The sequence below is a fragment of the Ovis canadensis genome, chromosome 12 (assembly GCF_042477335.2).
Source record: "Ovis canadensis isolate MfBH-ARS-UI-01 breed Bighorn chromosome 12, ARS-UI_OviCan_v2, whole genome shotgun sequence".
Taxonomy (NCBI): domain Eukaryota; kingdom Metazoa; phylum Chordata; class Mammalia; order Artiodactyla; family Bovidae; genus Ovis; species Ovis canadensis.
Window position 1 is genome coordinate 39,437,594 of NC_091256.1, and position 20,591 is coordinate 39,458,184.

At 49.0% G+C, this 20,591-nt stretch overlaps 1 protein-coding gene across 4 annotated transcripts in view; it reads right to left on the minus strand.

Annotated features, from left to right (window-relative positions):
- Positions 1 to 20,591, minus strand: part of TMEM63A (transmembrane protein 63A) — a 37,011-nt gene that overhangs the window by 7,780 nt on the left and 8,640 nt on the right. For all 4 annotated transcript variants that reach the window (XM_069545469.1, XM_069545467.2, XM_069545468.1 and 1 more), the window contains exons 4-16: positions 20,426 to 20,505; positions 18,230 to 18,293; positions 17,223 to 17,260; positions 12,755 to 12,897; positions 11,747 to 11,798; positions 11,207 to 11,315; positions 10,160 to 10,230; positions 6,359 to 6,439; positions 6,014 to 6,137; positions 5,785 to 5,918; positions 4,379 to 4,516; positions 2,853 to 3,006; positions 70 to 176 (exon numbers count right to left, since the gene is read on the minus strand). In XM_069545469.1, the coding sequence (XP_069401570.1) occupies positions 70 to 176; positions 2,853 to 3,006; positions 4,379 to 4,516; positions 5,785 to 5,918; positions 6,014 to 6,137; positions 6,359 to 6,439; positions 10,160 to 10,230; positions 11,207 to 11,315; positions 11,747 to 11,798; positions 12,755 to 12,897; positions 17,223 to 17,260; positions 18,230 to 18,293; positions 20,426 to 20,505 (1,295 nt within the window). The remainder of the gene's footprint in view (positions 1 to 69; positions 177 to 2,852; positions 3,007 to 4,378; positions 4,517 to 5,784; positions 5,919 to 6,013; positions 6,138 to 6,358; positions 6,440 to 10,159; positions 10,231 to 11,206; positions 11,316 to 11,746; positions 11,799 to 12,754; positions 12,898 to 17,222; positions 17,261 to 18,229; positions 18,294 to 20,425; positions 20,506 to 20,591) is intronic.

The following is a 20,591-nucleotide window of genomic DNA, read 5'->3' on the forward strand; positions in this document are numbered from 1 at the left end:
TGCCCATCATGCTGGTAGGCTGCAGGGCCAGAGACCCCCACCCTCAGGGGTGAGTCTCGGAACACTCACTTGGTCCAGTGAGATTCCAGCAGTGTAGAGTAGTAGACGATGGTGGGGAGCAGGGCAGAGAAGGACCACAGGAGGAGGGTTGGGAAGAACTGGCTGATGATGGGGTCCTAGAAAAAGTCCACAGCAGAGAGAGCTGTGAGCCTGGGTGATCTGGGTCATGACCTGTTGCCATGGTGACTCAGTGAACTCGGTTTTGGTTGCATCTGTCCCCTAGAACCAATGCTGTACCTGGTACAGGGTAGATATTCCATAATGCTGGCTGAATAGATGATAACAGCACCTGACATTTGTACAGCTCTTTATTTTTTTAAAATTTTGGTCATGCCACACAGCATGTGGGATCTTAGTTCCCTGACCAGGGATTGAACTCATGCCCCTACAGTGAAAGCACCAAGTCTTAACCATTGGATCTCCAGGCAAGTCCCTATATAGCACTTTAGAGGGATGAAAGCAACTTCACATACAACTGGACTCCACTCATCTTCCTGGCCAGATAGAGAACCTCTTCTGTTACCTATAAAAAGCCAACAGCAGACACCAAAGGAAGATGTAGCACTGATGGCCAGGGCCCCTCCCCAGCCTCTTGCCCACTCACAGCTCCCCAAAACGGTGCCATGTTAGTTCCCAATCCAGTCTATGCCTGTTGTACTTGTTATTGCAGTTTCATGATTTGATTAACTTATTACCTTCTCTGAAAAAATGAATCTTGTAACAATAGAAGATTTCTTTGAATACTAGGTTGGACACTTTGGAAAGACTTGATAAAGGTGAATTTCTGAAAAATGCTGTTGAATTTAACAGTAAATTAACTGGAAAAGAGCAACGAAAATGAAATCTAGGATTCTGTACTTTTTGCAAGTATCTTTAAGATCTTGCTTTACTGTAAGAAACTAAAACTAGAATCACAAACAATGAAATAAGGGTATTTTTCTATAAAATAGACAAAGGGGAATTCTAATCAGCAGATCCTTCCTCAAAAGAACAGGCCTTGACCATACACTGTTGTTGTTAAGTTATTAAATCATGTGCAGCTCTTTGGAACCCCATGGACTATAGCCCATCAGGTTCATCTGTCCATGGTATTTCCCAGGCAAGAATACTGGAGTGGGTTGCCGTTTCCTTCTCCAGGGGATCTTCCCAACTGAGGGATCGAACCTACATCTCCTGCATTAGTAGGCAGATTCTTTACCATTGAGCCACCTGGGAAGCCCAACCATACAGTCAGTTCAGTCGCTAAGTCATTTCCAACTCTTTGTGATCCCACGGATTGCAGCATATCCGGCTTCCCTGTCCATCACCAACTCCCAGAGCTTGCTCAAACTCATGTCCATTGAGTCGGTGATGCCATCCAACCATCTCATTCTCTGTCATCCCCTTCTCCTCCTGCCTTCAATCTTTCCCAGCATCAGGGTCTTTTCTAATGAGTCAGTTCTTTAGCTTCAGCTTCAGCATCAGTCCTTCCAATGAATATTCAGGACTGATTTCTTTTAGGATTGACTGGTCTGATCTCCTTGCTATCCAAGGAACTCTCAAGAGTCTTCTCTAATACCACAGTTCAAAAAGCATCAATTCTTTAATGACATGCTGAAAATCTCAACAAAAACTTATGCATTTTTAAAATTATCTATTGAGCCATTTATCACAACAGCCCCAGGAGTATAACACGGCAGAGTGTTACAGAAGAAAAACCAGTCTTTAGAGGAAAAAGCAAGGCTCTAAATTCACCAGCTAGGGAATGGCAGAGTTAGGACCAGGCCCTCAGGCCCTCTGTCCACTGTGTGTGTCCCAGGGTATGATTAACCAAATGCCAAGTGGAACTGAAAAAAACAAGACTGAGGATGATATTTCAGCAAAGCCAATTATGGGAAACCAGGTAGATGCCATTTTAGGGAGTGTTTAGTTGTTATCAATTCACATAAGATTTTTTTAAAAATCATTCATTAGCTATCTAGAGTAAATACAATAAGATTACCAGAAGCTGAAATGTAAAGAAAAATCAACAATAATAATTGATTCATGATCCTGCTATCCCAGAGAGCAAAAGATGTTTTTTCATTCTTTGCTAGCCACTTCCCACAGCAGCACACTTCACACGCACATCACTATGACCACTGCTGAGAGATAATTTTACATCCTGATCTTATCATAAGCCCCCCATGTCTGCCACAAAATCTATGTAATTTTTTAATGAAAGCTTAATGGTCTATCAGACTGAATACACCTCATTCAATTCAAATTTCCCCTACTGTTGAGCATGTGGATTGATTCCATTAGAGCTGTATCTATATCTTTATAGTAACACATATACACATACACGGACTTCCCTGGTGGCTCAGAGGGTAAAGCGTCTGCCTGCAATGTGGGAGACCCGGGTTCGATCCCTGGGTTGGGATGATCCTTGGAGAAGGAAATGGCAACCCACTCCAGTATTCTTGCCTGGAGAATCCCATGGATGGAGGAGCCTGGTAGGCTACAGTCCACAGGGTCACAGAGAGTCAGACACAACTGAGTGACTTCACTATACATATTCATATACATGGATGCACACACACACACACATATATACACATAGCATTACTATAAACACTTTGTAATAAATGCTGCCATATATGCCCAGGGCTTAAAAACACAGACATGAGTCGAGTGGTTCAGTTTGAAACTAAACTCCTGGTTTAGTTTGACCCCCACCCTGCCAGGCCAGCCCTTGGCCTCATCCCTCCACCTCCCACTCCACCCTCTTATCGCCAGCCCCCCAGGAGGGGCTTGGCAGAAAGGTCACTCACATTCAGTGCGTGGATAGGTTTGGTGACGTTGAACTTGTCCATGGTGGACAGGATAATGGAGGGTGTGGTCAGGAAAAACAGCCCCACGAAGAGGATGAAGTTGATGCCCAGCCATTGGAACCACCAGCGGAAGCCCTGAATGGAGAGGTTCTTCCTGCAGAGAGGAGGACACGGGCCCTGGAGGCTTATCTCTCAGGCTCTGGTCACCTAAGACACCAACAGTGCACTTGGCTAAGGTGGGTCAGAAGGTCAGATTCAGGCAAGGCAAGTGACTAGACCGAGGGCTCCAGCTGAGGGCTCATTCTGACCTCAGGAGCACAGGCAAGTGTCCTGCACTGACCTTCAGCTCCAAGAAGGTCAAACTTGGGGTCCCTGTGAGCTCAGGGGGGAAACAAGTTATTTGCTGCTAACATGGCTCCTCAGCTGGAGTCTGGGGCCAGAACCTACCTGAAGAGACACCAGGAGCCTCCAAGCAGACCAAACAAGGCTCCAATGTGGCATTTGTCAGATACACTAGAGACATAGGACCCCCGAGGGGCCCATGAGCTGGGGTGTGAGGAGGAGGGAGGCAGGAGGCAAAGGCGAAAGGCCCAGCTGGGAACTCCCTGGCTTCTTGCCTCCACCAAGAGCAGAGTGATAACCAGTCCCAAGTTTAGAAAGGTCAGCAAACCAGAGCAGAACTCCCAGGGGCTGACGCACAGCCGGCAGAGGCGAGGGCCCAAAGCTCGCTCTGGACAAGGAACTGAGGCCAGGCTGGACGGCAAGCCGAGCTGGGGCCTCTGCCGGGCCTCCTTGCCCTGGGCATCATGCTTCAGGCTCCCGTGGACACAGCTCAGGTCACCAGTTTGCGCCCTAGGCCAGAGGCAGCTGGCACTAAATGCAAGTCTGCCCTGTCTGATACAGCAGCCTCGAGTCACGGGTGGCTGCTGAGTGCTGACATGTGGCTGGTCTGGACAGAGATGGGCCAGAAATGTCAAATACATGCTGGATTTCAAAGACCACAACACAGGAAAAGGAGATTGTAAAACCTTTCAATTTTTAAAAATTGTTGCCATGATAACATTATATATAGAGAGAGAATTCTTATGAGTTAATTTTAGTACACTTTTTAGACCTGTTCCTTATTTTTAATTTTTGGGTTTTTTTGGCCACACCACATGGCTTGCAGGATCTCAGTTCCCCGACAAGGGACTGAAGCCAGGCCACAGTAGTGAAAGCCTGGAATCCTAACCACTAGACCACCAGAGAACTCCCCAGTTTCTTTTACATTTTTTAATGTAGCTAAAAGGAAACTTAAAATTACACACACAGCTCCTATTATAATCCTACTGGACCACTGATGCCAGGGAGAAACACTGGAGTGAAGCCCTGGATGTGGACAGGCCCTCCCATGATACTCCCCACCCCCAGCCCAGAGGGGTGCAGGAGAGTGTGTGTCTCCCTGAGTGCCAGGTCACACCTGTTCTTCCAGGTGACTTGGGCAGCCCCACAGGACACCCCGGCCTCTTTCCTGGCTGTGGGCTCACCAACAGATGTCCTCGGGGTAAGCGGCGAAGGTGACCGACCACCTGGAGATGCCGAGCTCTCTGCCGTGGGACGAAGGCTGTGGTTCACCTTTGCACTGAAGGCCCTGACACTTGCAGGCGTTGAAGTCCTTCAGGATGCTGCCAGGAAATGCAGAAATGACCAGGGTCCAGACCCCTCAGGGTACCATGTACAGACATATGGGGCAAATAGGACCATGGGAGACTGGGAGCCCCGTGGCACAGGACTTCTACTTTATCATTAGCTTATTATAATTAACGCTGTGAAAGAGATGTCACTCTTAGCCCACTATATGCAGAACTTTGTTCAATCCTTAGAACAAGCCTGCCAATCAGGGATTACCATTACTATTTTACAGACGAGGAAATGCAGGCTCTCAGAGTGAGGTTTGCATCCCAGCTGTCTGACTAAAGCCCCTGTACTGTTCCCGTCACCCCAGCACAGGGGGCTCCTCCTTGCGTGCTGCCCCCCTGCTACACTCTGCCTGTTAAGCTGGGCTGGTTGCATCCCCCTGCCGGGGCCGTGGCCTCACCGTTTCACTCCCTCACCTCCCCCCAGACCCCCTAGCAGCGTGAGACTGCATTACTTATGACCCCCAGATACCCCTCCCTGGGACTCCCACATCCACCTTCACCACTCTTTCCCCCTTTAGTCTCCCACAAAGAACCCACCAGCCCCCACTCCCGTCTCAGAACACCCTTCCCCTTCTCACTGGCCTTCCCCTCAACCCCGCTTCACTTCAGGGTCTGCAGGGCACATCCAGGGAGTCTGTTCACAGGGTTCATGAAGCCCCAGGCAGGGAAAGCAGGGGGAGGGGCATTTGCTGGGTCACCTCCCTTCCGCCTCCCTCTCCTGCCCTCATCCCCTGCTGCCCCCAGCACAAGGTGACATGGAGATCCCAGGCATGAGAGTGCTTTAGGAGCTAGAGCCGAGGTGAAAACCCACTCCCCTGGGCCAGGCTCCTGTCAGCAGTGAGCATTCCACCCCCAGTGGTGCCTCTGTAGGGAGATGGGAAGGACACACACAGAAAGAGAATCTGATTCCAGAGTGGATATATGAAGGAGGGTGGGTACATCCCACCTGGGAAAATGCTGGGCCACAGAGGCAAGAGGATCCCTGGGCAGCTGATGAGAGCCAGCAGTGGGGTAAGGCTATGACAACCAGAGAGGGGCTCAGCTACAATCACCCGAGCCCAGTCGTCACACAAACACAGGCTGGGCCCACCGAGGGAGTGAGTGGAGTGGGCGGCTGGCCCCCACGCCAGCCACACCCAGAGAAGGAGATGCAAACGCCACAAACAAACGCCAGAGATGGCAGTCCAGCAGGACCATCTCAACCCGAGAGGAACAGCCAGTTGTCTGGAAGGAAAGAACACACCCATACTCACTAGGTGGCCATGGACTTCTCCTGGAAGGTGACGAAGGCCATTCCCAGGGGCTGGTCCTGGACCCTGCATTCCTCCTCTGTGATCCTCTCCATCAGCCTGTCCTTCATGCGCGTGTAGTAGGAGATGGCGTCCTCCTATCAGAGGACACAACCCTGTGTGATGACGTGGCCTTGTGCGGGTATCAGGGGGCCCAGCACCCACGCCCCAAGTGGGCCCCCAGCACCCTCACCCACTCACAACCCCGCACTTCACAGCAGCAGAACTGGCCACAAGGCTTGGGGTTGATGAAGGTCCGCTGGCCTGTCTTCACCTGCAGGTTTGTGTAATAGGTCAGGCTCTTCTCAGTCTTTTTTCTGTAGTGGGAGGGACAAACATCAGACTCGCAATGACACGCGTCATTACCCACTGGTCACCACCAGCTTTCTAAGCAAGGAAAGGGCAGAGCCACCCTCCTCCCATCCTCGCTGGGGGAGCCGAGGCCAGCAAGGAAGGAAGGTGGGCATCTCAGAGGGAAGGGTCAGAAAGCTGCAGGCCAGCTTTGCCCATGCCCACCGCCCTGCCAGCCCTCCCTTACCTCTCCTTGCACAGGTAAATCAGCTTGGCCACGTTGTAGCACAGCTGGACCTCCACCACTTCACACGTGGGATACGCGTCCCTGTGCCCCGGAAGCAAAAGAAGACCATTGGGAAAGAGAACCCCTGGCAGGAGAGACCCCAAAGACTCCAAGGGTGGCAGAGCAATTACATTTTCATTTCTGCACCTCTTTGTCTTTTACCAAAGGGGGATATTTTGAAATATAATACAAAGAGGTCCTTTTTAATAGCAAGAAAGTAACTGCCTGAAACTGACAAGTTTACATCTACTTGGCTTTAAATCAGCACTTCTCTTGGAGAAAAAAATAACACTATCTATTACCTCTTCTACCCACGCAAGGGAATAAATTTGTTGTTTGCTCCAGGTCCTATCTACCTTAGACCATCACTGAAATCCTATTCAGTTTGTGACCCTTTTGAAAATCACAGGTCCAATGAAAGCAAAGGACCCTCAGCCCAGCAAATGCATTCACAAATCCTAGTAAAATACTGCATGTATACTTATTCTTGGATAGGCACTGTAAGAACATTAAGTTATCTGATCCTTACCATGACCTGTGAGGTTTCTGTGCCCACTTTACAGATGAAGAAAATAAATGCTAGAGAGGTAGAATGACTTGTGATCAAGATCACAAAACTAGTGCGTCTCTGAGCCAAGAAGGGAATCCAGGTGGCCCAGGTCCAGGGCCCACACCTGTACCCCCATACGATGCTCTCTCACCATATACACATAATCATATGTACAACTCCTGGGCATTCCTGAACCATGTAAATCCCTATCTACTTCACACCAAGCACTGGGTACTGGGCTTGGAGCCTGGAAAAGTTTACATTTTAGTAAGAGGCAGCCTGAAATTTCAGGTCCCAATAGGAGGTTTGAGGAAAAGAACAACAGTGAAAGCATCCTTGCTAAAAGGCTGATTCACACATCAGTCCCCGTGGATTGCAGCAGTGTTCACTAGAAGAGCTTCCTAAAATAGGAGAAAGTGTGATTCAGTGTTTGTAATGGGAATGCAAGGACTGTTTTTTTTCTCTTTTAGGTAATACATTAAGTGGAGCTACTGTTTCCAAAGGGCTTCCCTGGTGGTAAAGAACCTGACTGCTAATGTAGGACACGCAAGTTAGATCCCTGGGTTGAGAAGATCCCCTGGAGGAGGAAATGGCAGCTCACTCTAGTATTCTTGCCTGGGAAATCCCATGGACAGAGGAGCCTGGCAGGCTACAGTCCATGGGTCACAAAGAGTCGGACACAGATGGGCATGTACACACGCACTGTTTCCAGATGTTGCCTAACAGGACACGTGGGGGAGCTGTTTCAAGGAATCGAGAAAAATGATTCCAGTATCCGGTGTTTACATAGAGAAAAATATTTCTAAAATGCTTTGAGTTTCTGAAAAAGAGGTTAGTCAATAAATTTTAAACATTTCATTTTACAATTCTGTTTATATTAGTAATTTGAAGCCTGGCATGCTGTGGTTCATGGGGTTGCAAAGAGTCAGACACAACTGAGCGACTGAACTTGAACTTGAGTCATTTGTTTAGAAAGTGTTCTTCATAAATAAGGCAAAGCTAAGCCATGCTGTTGCTTAGTCGCTTCAGCTGTGTTCAAAGAACACAGATGTGTTCTGTGTGACACTATGGACTGTAGCCTGCCAGGCTCCTCTGTCCATGGAATTCTTTAGGCAAGAATACTGGAGTGGGTTGCCATGCCCTCCTCCAGGGGATCTTCCTAGCCAAGGAATCTTCCCAACCCAGGGATCAAACCTGGGTCTCCTGCATTGCAGGCAGATTCTTTACCACTGAGCCACCAGGGAAGCCCAAGCTAAGCCACAGCCAACCCTTAACCCATACTACAAGTTACTGACTGCTGATGAGGAAGGAACACAGACTGGAACCTCAGCTCCCAGGCTGGGGTTCCAGCCCTCCAGCCCAGGATCCTGGGAGTCTCTGGCCTGCTCTGCCCATACCACCCCCTTTCCTGACGGGCCATATGATGCTCTGCATTCATAGCACTGTACACACATAATTTCCTTCTCACAGGAATGTCGGGGTCCAGCCCCGGTGGATCCAGGGAATTTGAAGTGGGGACGGAGTCGGCAAGGAAAAACTTATTTAATTAGAGATATAACGAGAGATTAGGAAAGAATAGTGTAGTAGGAAAATTAGTGGAGAAAACAGGCTGATATTCCTTGGTTTACACAGAAAGCTAATAAAGTCTCAAGACAAGAAACTTGTACCCTCTACATTAGGCCATAGGCGCCTGCTTGAATAGTGGAGGGTGCCCCGCCTTGGGCTCCCTCTCACGTGGGTCTTAGAAGCCCTGGCAAATAAGGAGACAGGGAGAGCCTCTGTGTTCCAAGGGATCAGCCTGAAAAGGAGAGGGAGAGAGAGGGAGAAAGCGAGAGTTGACATGGGAGGAGCCGATTTCCAAGAAACTAGTTTGAGAAACTGATCTGAGAAACTGGTCCGTCTTTTATTTTTCAAGAAAGCTTTTTATACTTTTGGTTGTACATAGAGATCAATGGATAATATAAAGTTATGTAGGGTCAGCAGCCCTGACCCTTATCAAGACCAGGCTTTCTCTTTGTAAAGGTTTCCGTATACAAAGGGTCTCAGGTGATTTACAATATCTTCTGGCCAAAAGGCCTGTTAACATTTCTTGGCTCTCTTCCTTAATGAATGTTAATCTCATTTTCCCTGTAGTGTTTTTCTTTAATCTGCATCACCTTCAAAGTACTAAATAAAGTTATATTAAAAGATAAGAAAACTTGGCGGCAAGTATTGGCTCAATAATGAAACCCTTAATCAGTTTTATTCTAATGATTTTTCTTAGAATTTCTTAAGCTTGGGAGGCTGTAAACAATTTACATGTGCAGTCGTAAAAATATGGGCAGACCGGTCAGGTAAGTTAGAAAGCTATCAGAGGGGTTTAAGCCGAGACATTTTTTTTACGCCCAAGAGACTTATTAACTGGAGCTCTAAGTTAATTCCTTTTAGAGGAAGGTGGTGGGGGACAGCCCCTGTTAATGTCAGAAGTGTAAGTGGAAAGCACAGTGCAGTAAGGCAGGCAGACTCTGGTTTGGGGGCAGATGCAAGAGCAGATCCAGCGAGGCTCCCTTAAGGCCTGACTTGCCTTTGCCTGTCGGGCCCCTTAACCTCATGACCTTTGCTGTGGGCGGGACTCGTGCTGGCTCCTGGTACAGGAAAGCCCTTTCTCCAGCCTCCCTCCTGCAGGAATCCCTGTGCAGGTGCTCAGAGGAGGCTGCCAGAAGGGAGGTTCCGGGAGGGCTGAGTGAGCTCTGGGAGGACAGAGCTCTGGGCACAGAGCGCTCACTCAGGAAACACATTGATCAGAAGATTGGACCATGAAATGCAGGCCCAGGTCCCTCCCCTCCGAGACTAGTCTTTCTCAGGTATCTCTTCTTCTGCAAAGTGGACAGGGAGAAGCCCAGAGTGAATCCTTCTTTTTTTTTTTTTTTTGGTGGGGAGGGGGGGTTTCCTATGAATCCTTTCCCCACTAGCTCGCAAGATGCTTCTCTGTTCCCACACGCCGGCCTGTACTCTGGTTACTGCAGTCACGTGGCTTCTGGCAGAGTCTGCATCACCCCAGCCCAGGCCCTTGCAGCCCCAGCAGAGCCTGCCCACAGTAGTATCCAAGGCTCTGTGGCTGGGCCAGGCACTCTGGGGGGTCTCTGTGGGTGCCCAAGCTCATCTAAGGTGCCCGTCCCACCCAGAGGGTGGCTGTGCTCCCCTTCCCTCTCAGCGGAAATGGCCCTGCTCACCGGAAGTGGCTCTCCACTGTCTCCTTCTTGGCATCTTTGGGGAGTCCTGTGACAAACAGGGTCCTCCTCACCTGCCAGAGAAACACACCAGCGAGAAAAGTCACAAGGGCAAGCCAGTCTACAGAAGGACACCCTGTTCAAGCTGTTCACCCTGTTTTCCTCCCCAAGGAAAACAATGGGGGCTCAGGGGCTTAGAGGCTCATCTTCCAAGCCTGACAGAGCCTTGAAGTCTGTTATTTACATAGCATCTTTTCTAGGCAGTCAAAAATACACTTCCAGGGGATTCCCTGGCAGTACAGAGGTTAGGGCTCTGTGTTTCCACTGCAGGGACATGAGTTCAATCCCTGGTTGGGGAACTAAGATCCTGCATGTCACACAGTGGCACAGCCAAGAAAAAAATACATTTCCAAAGCAATTTCTATGAGCCTCCTTTGCAAGACAAGAGACTGAGAAAGAACCCAGAGAGGGGAGGTGACTCAAAAGAGGTCACACAGCAGATCAGAGTAAGACCCAAGAGCCAACTCACTGGAAAAGACCCTGGTGCTTGGAAAGATTGAGGGTAGAAGAAGGGGGCCAACAGAGGATGAGATGGTTGGATGGCAACGTCAACTCAGTGGACATGGGTTTAAGCAAACTCTGGGAGATGGTGAAGGACAAGGAAGCCTGTTATGCTGTAGTCTGCAGTTCATGGGGTCACAAAGAGTCAGACACGACTGAGTGACTCAGTTACAACAGAAACTTCCCCTACCCTCATCAAGCTGTCGGCTGCAAAGAGAGAAGGAGCTGCTCTCAAGTCAAACTTCTTGGAAGTTACTTAGAATCAGTAACTACAAGCCCAAACCCAAACGGCGGGTAATAGCCAAATCCTAAAACAATCTATCAAAAAAAAAAGAAATTCTAAATGCCAGTTTTGAGCACACACATGCAAGCCTGAGGCCCCCTTGCGCTCACTGCCATTGTGGTGCTGGGGAATAAGCGTTGTGCCAGTCCTTTCTGGCTCCCACCTGAGACCTTCCCCAGCACATGCCCAGACCATCCCCTACTCACCAGGCTTTCCTCCTTGTACTTGATGGACTGGGTGTGGTGTCGCATGAAGACCACAGTGAGGATGAGGTAAAAGATAGCAAAGATGGTGTGTAGCCAAAGGAGGTTGTTGCTGTGGGGAGAGGGGAACAGCACCTGCCATCAGGGCTGGGCCCCCAGGCAGGGGCTGAGGGGCAGGGGCTGGGCTTGTTACCTTCATGGCCCTGAGCTGAAGGCCAAAGGCTTCATCAAAACAGATTCCTCCGGCAGAGGTGGCATGGCCAGTGCCCCTTTACAGAGGGCGCTGTGCTGGCAAATGCACGCCAGCCCCAAATGACACCCCCGGGTCTCCTAAGACCCACTGCAAAACAACAGCAGCCTGGGGCGTGTCCACGCCCATAGTCCAGTGACAGGTGCTAGCGGCAAAGAAGCTTTGGGATGCTAACCCTCCCGCTTTGGCCTATTCTGGGCTCCAGAGCCCACCCTCTCCTCGGTCTCACCCATCAGCACCCTCTCCTCGGTCTCACCCATCAGCACCCTCATGCCCAGCCAGCTTATACTCACTCAGTCTGCAGGTTTGCGATTGTTGTCCTCCCAAAGCTGTAAGGGTCTTTGTCTGCAGAGAAGCACAGATACTCAGGGTCACACTAGAGACATGCGGCGGGTAGGGGGAGCAACCTTGGTTTGTGGAGCTCTGAGGAGGGGAAGGATACGATATCCAGACCAGTCCGAGGATGGTGACACTTATCCAGTCTTCAGAGCTACACCACCCAAGGTCTTTGCTTTACTCCAAGATGCTCCTGACAACTTCTTCTCAACCTACCTAAAGTCAAAATTTGACTTCATCTTGCTTTGAGAGTCTCGTGGCATCCCTTTGGAAATATAGATACATCCTAAACTGTTCCCAAAACCAAAGCTGGGAATCACTGGGTAAAAGTGGGTTTATGGGACTTCCCTGGTGGTTCAGTGGTTAGGAATCTACCTTCCAATGCATGGGGTGCAGATTTGATCCCTTGTCAGGGAATTATTAATAAGATCCCACATGCCTCACAACCAAAAAAAAAACAAAAACAAAAGAAACATAAAACAGAATACTGTAACAAATTCAATAAAGATTTTTAAAAAAATAGTCCACATCAAAAACTCTTTAAAAAAAAGAAGTGGATTAATGATGGTGTTTTGGATGTTGGATTCCTGTGGGTGCTTGGAAATAGAATTCCATGCTCTTATTTTCACTCTGAGCATCACAACCGTCTTCCAGATCCACTAACTGTGGCCACCTGATTTGGGTGGCGGCAGGAAGCTATAAAACACACTCTGAAAGCTCTGATCTTACAGATTTTGAGGTCTTCCTCCTACTTAGATATTAGAGTCCCCAACTCTTGGCCCAGGTTTGGGGTGGATTCTCCACCAGATCTTTAATCAAATGGGCCAGTTCAGAAAGTCACCCTGAGACCTTCTCACATCTGAGTTCAGCAGGAATCCCGGGGCTCTGACCCAGCACCATGAGCCCTTTCCCCAGGACTGATGCTCTGCCCGGGGCCCAACACAGGCAAGACGAGGAGTCCTTACCCAGCAAGTCCCCTGAGAGGTTGACGGGCAGGATGATGCACAGGGACAAGCAGCTGACCACCACCAGCAGGAAGATGATGTGTCTCTGGAAGGACAGGTAGTGGATGGCGTCCTCCCCACACCACTCCAGGATCTGGTCATCGCTGGCCAAGACACACACATAATCCTAATGAGTAGTGGTACCGGGCCAGGCCCTTGGGCCCTCTCGCAGATTACCCCATATAATCCTCACGACCATCTAGGAGGTAAGTCCCAATTTGACTACCATATTACATGTGGGGAAACAGGAACAGAAAAATCACATTAACTTCTGCAATCTGGGACTTCCCTAGTGGTCCAGTGGCTAAGACTCCATGCTCCCGATGCAGGGGGCCCGGGTTTGATCCCTGGTCAGAGAATTAAATCCTACATGCCACAGCTAAGGCCTAGCACAGTCAAGTAAACAATAAACATTTTTGAAAAATAAACCTTTTACAATCACCCAGCCTGTAACAGCAGAGCGACGACGTGGACTCCAGACCCTGCCTCTCAGCCTCCACCCCGTTCTCCTGGATGAAAGAACCTGCACCACTCCACTCACTGTCTCTAGAAACGTCTGTGCCTGCATTTGTATGGGAGTGAGGCGTGTAAGTACAATTATCCCTCGGCCCTTTCCTGCATCCATGAATAAGCGGAGCCACTGACCAGAGGGCTGCTGGGAATCTTCTGAGCAAAGCTGTGTGTGTCAGGCTCACAGCCCCCACCCTTTCTCCCGTCTCCCTCAGACAAACTGGGCAAGAGAGGTGAGGTCACTGCTTCAGACATTGCAAGGCTCTGTCCACTCGACCAGCTCTGCTTCCTCCCTGTGTCCCTGCTGTGGCCCCAGAGGTGGGGAGCAGAGGCAACCTGCTCCACCCCTTCCCACCCTCAGTGCTATATCTGGAGGCTCTGGGTCATCCGGGCACTCAGAAAATTAAAATTCTGGTTTCTGACAGCCAGACTTTCCTGCTACGGAGGGAGAAGGCATGGGGGGTATCTCTTGTTCCTGACATCAAGGTACCCTGAGGGTCTTGGTCTCAGAAGTCCAGGAAAGCACCGCACTGGGAAGAAGGAACTCAGGGAGGGACTACCCTGGTGGTCCAGAGGTTAAGAATCTGCCTTCCGATGCAGGCGACTGTGAGTGCAATCCCTGGCAGGGGAACGAAGACCCCACAGGCTGTGGAACAACTAAGCCCACAGGCTACAACCAGAGAAGCCCATACGCTGAGACAAGAGAAGCCTGGGCGCCACCATGAAGATCCAGTGCAGCCGAAAGGAAAGGAGGAAAGAGCTCAAGTAAGGAAGCGCTTCAGCAAATTGCCACCATATGCTGGATCATAGAAAAAGCACGAGAGTTCCAGAAAAACATCTACTTCTGCTTTATCGACTACACCAAAGCCTTTGACTGGGTGTATCACAACAAACTGAAAAATTCTTCAAAAGCTGGGAATACCAGACCACCTTACCTGCCTCCTAAGAAACCCGTATGCAGGTCAAGAAGCCATAGTTAGAACCGGACATGGAACAACAGACTGGTTCCTAATCGGGAAAGGAGTGTGTCAAGGCTGTATATTGTCACCCTGCTTGTTTAACTTATAGGCAAAGTATACCACGCAAAATGCCAGGCTGGATGAAGCACAAGCTAGAATCAAGATTGCTGGGAGAAATATCAATAACCTCAGATATGTAGATGACACCACCCTTATGCAGAAAGCAAAGAGGAACTAATTAAAGAGCCTCTTGATGAAAGTGAAAGAGGAGAGTGAAAAAGCTGGCTTAAAATGAAGACCATGGCATCTGGTCCCAACACTTCATAGCAAATAGACGGGGAAACAATGGAAACAGTGACAGACTTTATTTTCTTGGGCTACAAAATCACTGCAGATGGTGATAGCAGCCATGAAATTAAAAGACACTCCTTGGAAGAAAAGCTATAAATAACCTAGGCAGCATATTAAAAAGTAGAGACATTACTTTGCCAACAAAGGTCCATCCAGTCAAAGCTATGGTTTTTCCAGTAGTCATGCATGGATGTGAGAGTTTGACTATGAAGAAAGCTGAGTGCTGAAGAATTGATCCTTTTGAACTATGGTGTTGGAGAAGACTCTTGAGAGTCCCTTGGACTGCAAAGAGATCAAACCAGTCAATCTTAAAGGAAATCAGTCCTGAATATTCATTGGAAGGACTGATGCTAAAACTGAAGCTCCAGTACTTTGACCACCTGATGCGAAGAACTGACTCATTAGAAAAGACCCTGATGCTGGGAAAGATTAAAGGCAGGAGGAGAAGTGGACGACAGAGGATGAGATGGCTGGATGGCATCATCGACTCAATAGACATGAATTTGAGCAAGCTCTGGGAGATGGTGATGGACAGGGAGGCCTGATGTGCTGCAGTCCATGGGGTCGCCAAGAGTCAGACATGACTGAGCAACTGAACTGAACAGGATAAAAAGGCAGGTCTGAAAGTTGTGGTGAATGGTGTGGTGAGTGGGCTCTGCAGCCACACAGACAGACCACAGTTGAATCCAGCTAACCCCCCTCCAGAGAGGGTCATGGGAACCACGGGAGGCTAGGACCTAAAGTGGAGAGGCCGCTACCTGCTGACTATCTGGCCACTCAGCAGGCACACAAGGGGCAGTGAGGATCAAGGCCTGATGCCTGCCTGGCACTGGGTGGGGATGCTTGCTAAGATCCCTCCTTTTTACTGCCTAACTGGAGGTAAAACGCTGCAACTGATTACACTGTGTTCACTTCTAAATAAACTACCAAAATGCATACACTTTGCCATAACATGTGCTTACCCAGCAAATGCTTGGCCACATGATCGGAAGAACAGACTCACTGGAAAAGACCTGATGTTGGGACAGACTGAGGGCAGGAGGAGACGGGGGTGACAGAGGACAAGATGGGTGGATGGTATCACTGACTCAATGGACATGAGTTTGAGCAACCTCCAAAAGACAGTAAAGGACAGGGAAGCCTGGTGTGCTGCAGTCCATGGGGTCAGAGTCAGACACAACGTAGAGACTAAGCAACAAATAGCATTAATATGACAAAGCAGAATACACAGCTGTATAGGTTACAGCCCCACTCAGTGAGAGGCGAGGTCTACGCTGGAAGGGGACATGCAAAGATGGAAACCATAGGGGTGGAATCCAGGGCAAACTGTAAGCAGCCTTTTCCAGTCACCATGAAGATAATGAGTCAAAATTTCTGTTCTGCCCCACCCGATCCAGGCGGAGAGTTGGGGCCACAGTCTGGGGTGGGGATCACCTGAGCCACAACCAGCAGTGATATGGACAGTGGCGGGGCAGAAAGCGCGCCAGAGGTAGGTACCTTTCAGAGGCAGGGCTAGGGGTGGCTTAAATGTCTTCTCGCTGATTCTTTTCTGACTGTGATAGACTTACTACACAGAGTGTGACAACTTCCAATGCAAAGAAGAAACACTGACATGATTTCATAATGGGCAGGGATGGGAGAGGCTAGCAAATCCACCCTTCCTGACCTCAGTCCTCTCCTCCCCGCCAGAAACCTCTCCCCCTGCTTCCTCTGGCTTCAGAACAGACTTCTGCTTTATTCTGCACAGACTGCCTCCTGCCAGTTCCCCTGGGAACAAGCCTTAGCAACCTCGGCTCTTTATAACATGGTCTCACACATATGAATGCACCTGAATTAGGCAGAGCTGCTGTTGCGCTCAGTCTTTTTGTGTGTGTGAGGGCAGGGAGAGTACAAATGCTTTACAATGTTGTGTTTCTTAGCTTAGTTGAGAAAAATGAAGGCCAAAGAGAAGGGTGCCAGAGAGAAGGATTTACCCAATGTCCTGGAAGTACCCACATTTCATCAGTTCTAAGATAACCTTTTCATTTTTCAACATCTCTGAAATGGGGTGGGATCATAGCTGATCACAGCGTTAATAGAAAGCATTTTCTCATTCTTGGTGCTGTGTAAAATAGTGTGCACCTTACAACAGTGATCTCTCAGATGGGACAGAACACACCACAGGCAGCAGAGCCAAGCCTCATATCATGACTCTGCCAATCACATGCTACGCAGCTAACTGGGCCCCAAGCACCTCTTTCTCTCCAAGGGGTCCAGGTTTTTAAAAACAGCTTTTAACCAAATGAGCTGAATATATTAAACAATCATTATTTCTCCATTGTTCACCAATTCAAAGACATGTGATGCTGCCTAGAAGAGCTTCCATGCAAATATATTAGTGATAAATAGTAAGCAGACAGAATTACTGCCTAAAGCAAAAAATTAGCTTTAATTAGCTTGCATAGAGGCTGCCTGGGCCACTTTAATTCTCTGCCCCTACATACTGCTTTGGGCCTGAAAAGTATCTAAGAGACTCCAGCTCAGGATCAGCACCTTGGCTCTCTCCTCCTGATTGGACCCAAACAAACCCACCCAAACAAGACATCCCCAGCCACCCACGCTGTACTCACTGCAGGCGGAAGATTGCGGTCAGCCAGGAGCAACATCCCTGGGAATGGAGAACACGGGTTAGCTTCCAATAATCTCTGTTTTTCGGAGGCAGATATAATCATCAGCTTTGACACTAAGCAACAATCTAACTTCCTGTTTTATATAAAAACAAACAAACAAACAACAACTGCTTCTGTCCCCAATTCAGCAAGCAACACTCTTGTTCAAATACGACAGAGTCTGCGTGCTCCCAGTCCCTTGTAACGTGCATCCTGGGCCTGAACATCTTGGGAAAACCTCTCAAGTTTCGACAATTTGTGGAATTATACAGGCTCCTGGGTCAAGCGGTGAAATTCAAATCAAGAGCTGATGAAAGTTCAGCGCCACTCTGGAGAAGTCGATGAGGGCTTCTGTTCATTTCAAAATGACTGAATGAGATGCAAGACAAAGCCAAGGAAACAAGCCTGCTTAACTGGCCAGTTCCCTGGAGGGGGGTTTAGAGAGGGACAGGGTGTCGTGGGTGTTATTGTCCAAAACATTTCTTAAACTTAGCTCGCCTTAAAGTTGGACTGTCACCCAGCTGGGAAAGACAAATATTGGCTTGTCATTCATTCGCCAGTTACTTAGGACCTACTGGGTGTCAGGAGATGGGGAACAGAGCTGGATAAGACTTGGTTCCTGCCTGCAGCTGACTCATAAACCAGCAGGTAAGTTAACAATTAACTGTCACACAAAGTCATAAATATGGTAACACAGACAAGTGCTGTAGCCTTGCGCCCGAGAATCAGCCAAGTCTCCTGATCCTGGGTCACTCAGCCGCCATCTGTGCCATAGTAATCCTCAAGTTCAGGTGCCTCTGTCAAAGCAGAGAAGCGCTGTCACCAGCACTTGCCACTCAAGGTCAAGGGTTAGCAAAGTTAGCAGCTCACCAGGAGTACAACTGCCCTCTCCCTGCCAGTTCATTCCTGCCCATCCATGCAAAGCCCCGCCTCCCAGCCACAACCACACCAGCCCCTTAAATACCAACCAGCTCGCTTTCAAAGTCCTGCTGCCCTGAAGAGGAAGACGACAGTCTCCGGAATCTGGACTCACTAGAAACACAAAGGGGAAAAATGACAGATCATTATTTAAAAAATTTTAAAACTTGTGTCTAGTATCTTGCTCCCTCTTGGAGCTCAGGACCAAAGCTACTAGCCTTCATAAAACTATAGGCAAAGACACTGACCACTGCAAGGAATGGTGAGACATGAAACTCTGCTATGCGGGATGAAGAACAGGGGGCCAGGGTGTCAATGGACCATCCTGTGTTTCACCCCCTTGAACCTCAGCCCTGTGACTGATATAGATAAAGTGACTTCAAAGCGTTGCCTGTTTACAATATATTTCTCAACATAGCAAGTAAAACTTGAAATACTATCTTATTAAATCTAAGACAGCTCTGGTTATAAATGGCACAATTATTTTTTGAATCACTAAGAAGGAAAGGATGCTATCAGTTAAATTATGACCACCATTGATAACAGGTTGCACCTAATTTCATAGATGAGGAAATGTCCAAAACATGTATTTTGGACTTGACAAATTGGGGCATTTTACATTGTTGATTTGGGCACATCCTTTCTTCTGAGTAACCCATAAAAGCTTCCCATGCACTGCCAATTTGAGGTGTTTGCAACATGCTAAGTTTTGTTTCTCTCTGTTTTCCTGTACCCGGCTTCACTATCCCACTTCTAATGGCACAAGGCCTGGTGAAACTCAACTGTCAAATCCTGTCCAAAGAACTGCCTTATGTGACCTTCACAGCAACCATCCAGGCAAGAAAGGGCCAGAGGAAATGATCCAACGAGCTCAAGCTCAGGGTCCCGACCAAGACGACACAGCCACAGAGGTGGGAGTGTCTCCTGATTTCCAAGCGCTCTATTCTGCTGTAGCACTCAGTAGTACTGATGGCTCAGGTGGTCGAGAATCTGCCTGCAACGCAGGAGACCCAGTTTCAATCCCTGGGTTGGGAAGATCCCCTGGAGAAGGGAATGGCAACCCACTCCAGTTCTTGCCTGGAGAATCCCATGGACAGAGAAGCCTGGTGAGCTATATAGGATGCCTGCTTTCTTCCTTGCCTTGAGCATTTCCAAGTGCATCCATGGGATTGCAAAGAGTCAGACACAACTGGGCAACTAAGCACACACGCATGCATGCACTCAGTCCTCCTAAGGGTGAACGCGCCAAAAATGTACCAGGTGTTTCAAAAGTTCCCCTAAATGGCCCAAGGCTCACATACAGCTGAAGCAAGAGGCCCTGGAGCCTAACCCCGGGCTTCTGCAAAACCAGAGTGGAGACTGTGGGGAAAGAAGGTGCATCGATAGACAACCCCCATCGACCCTCCTGCACAGACCACATTTCAACACAGGAGCCACCTGTGGAGCAAGAGTGGGGGCCTGCCTGGGGAAGCCCTGGGGAGGCTGAGGACAGGGAGCCTGGGCCTGTCCTTGTTTCTCCACTCACTTCCTATTTCGGCATCTGACACAAAATCCTGGGGTGAGGGGGAGCAGCTGGAGCTGGAAATTCCAGTTGTGCAGACCTAGAACTCTTTCTCCCCGTTGAGGTGACATGCGCAGAGAGCCAGCAGAGCCCAAGGTGGAGGTGGAAGGCCCTGAGTCCCAGCCATGGCAGTCTGTGCTCTGACCCAGGCCCTCTGAAGCTGGTGGATTCAGACCACGGGTGGACCCTGCCCCAGGGACGGGAGCAGCTCGCCTGCAGCCCTGCTGCCCTTCCCAACCTGGCTCTCTTCGTCCCCAGCCCCGAATTAATTAATCTCAAAGAAGATGCACTTGGAAATGCTCAAGGCAAGGAAGAAAGCAGGCATCCTTCTTCGATGATGAAAGCCTGAATTATCTGAAGCAACTGGATTCCTTCTGTAGTCTGAAGCGGAAGGTTCAGGGCCACAGCCAGCTCTAAGCCCCAAGGGAGAGCTGAGCGTGTGGGCCCTGGTTTTCTCACCACCACAAAGAAGGTACTGAGGCCAAATTCACGGGTCTGCGGTAAAGAGCAGAGACAACAGCTTCTGGTACAGGCCTGGCAGACATACTAATGAGCACCATCTAACATGGGCATCACATGTGGGCTATGCCTGGTGGGCTTCACAAGCCCCTCCCAGCCTCTTGTGCACACTCTCCCCATCCCCCCACCTACACACACACACACTTGAAATAATGAGTCTTTTTACCTGTTTCCTTCTGACACCAGGGCAATGCGGCCATAATCCCAGAATTTTCTTCTTATGATGGAAAATATCACTATTAAAGACTAAAAGTAGAAGAGAAACCAAGTAAAATCTTACTGGATGGCTTCTAATTAGAAGAGACCGCTGTTTTCAGGGCAAAGGCACCTGC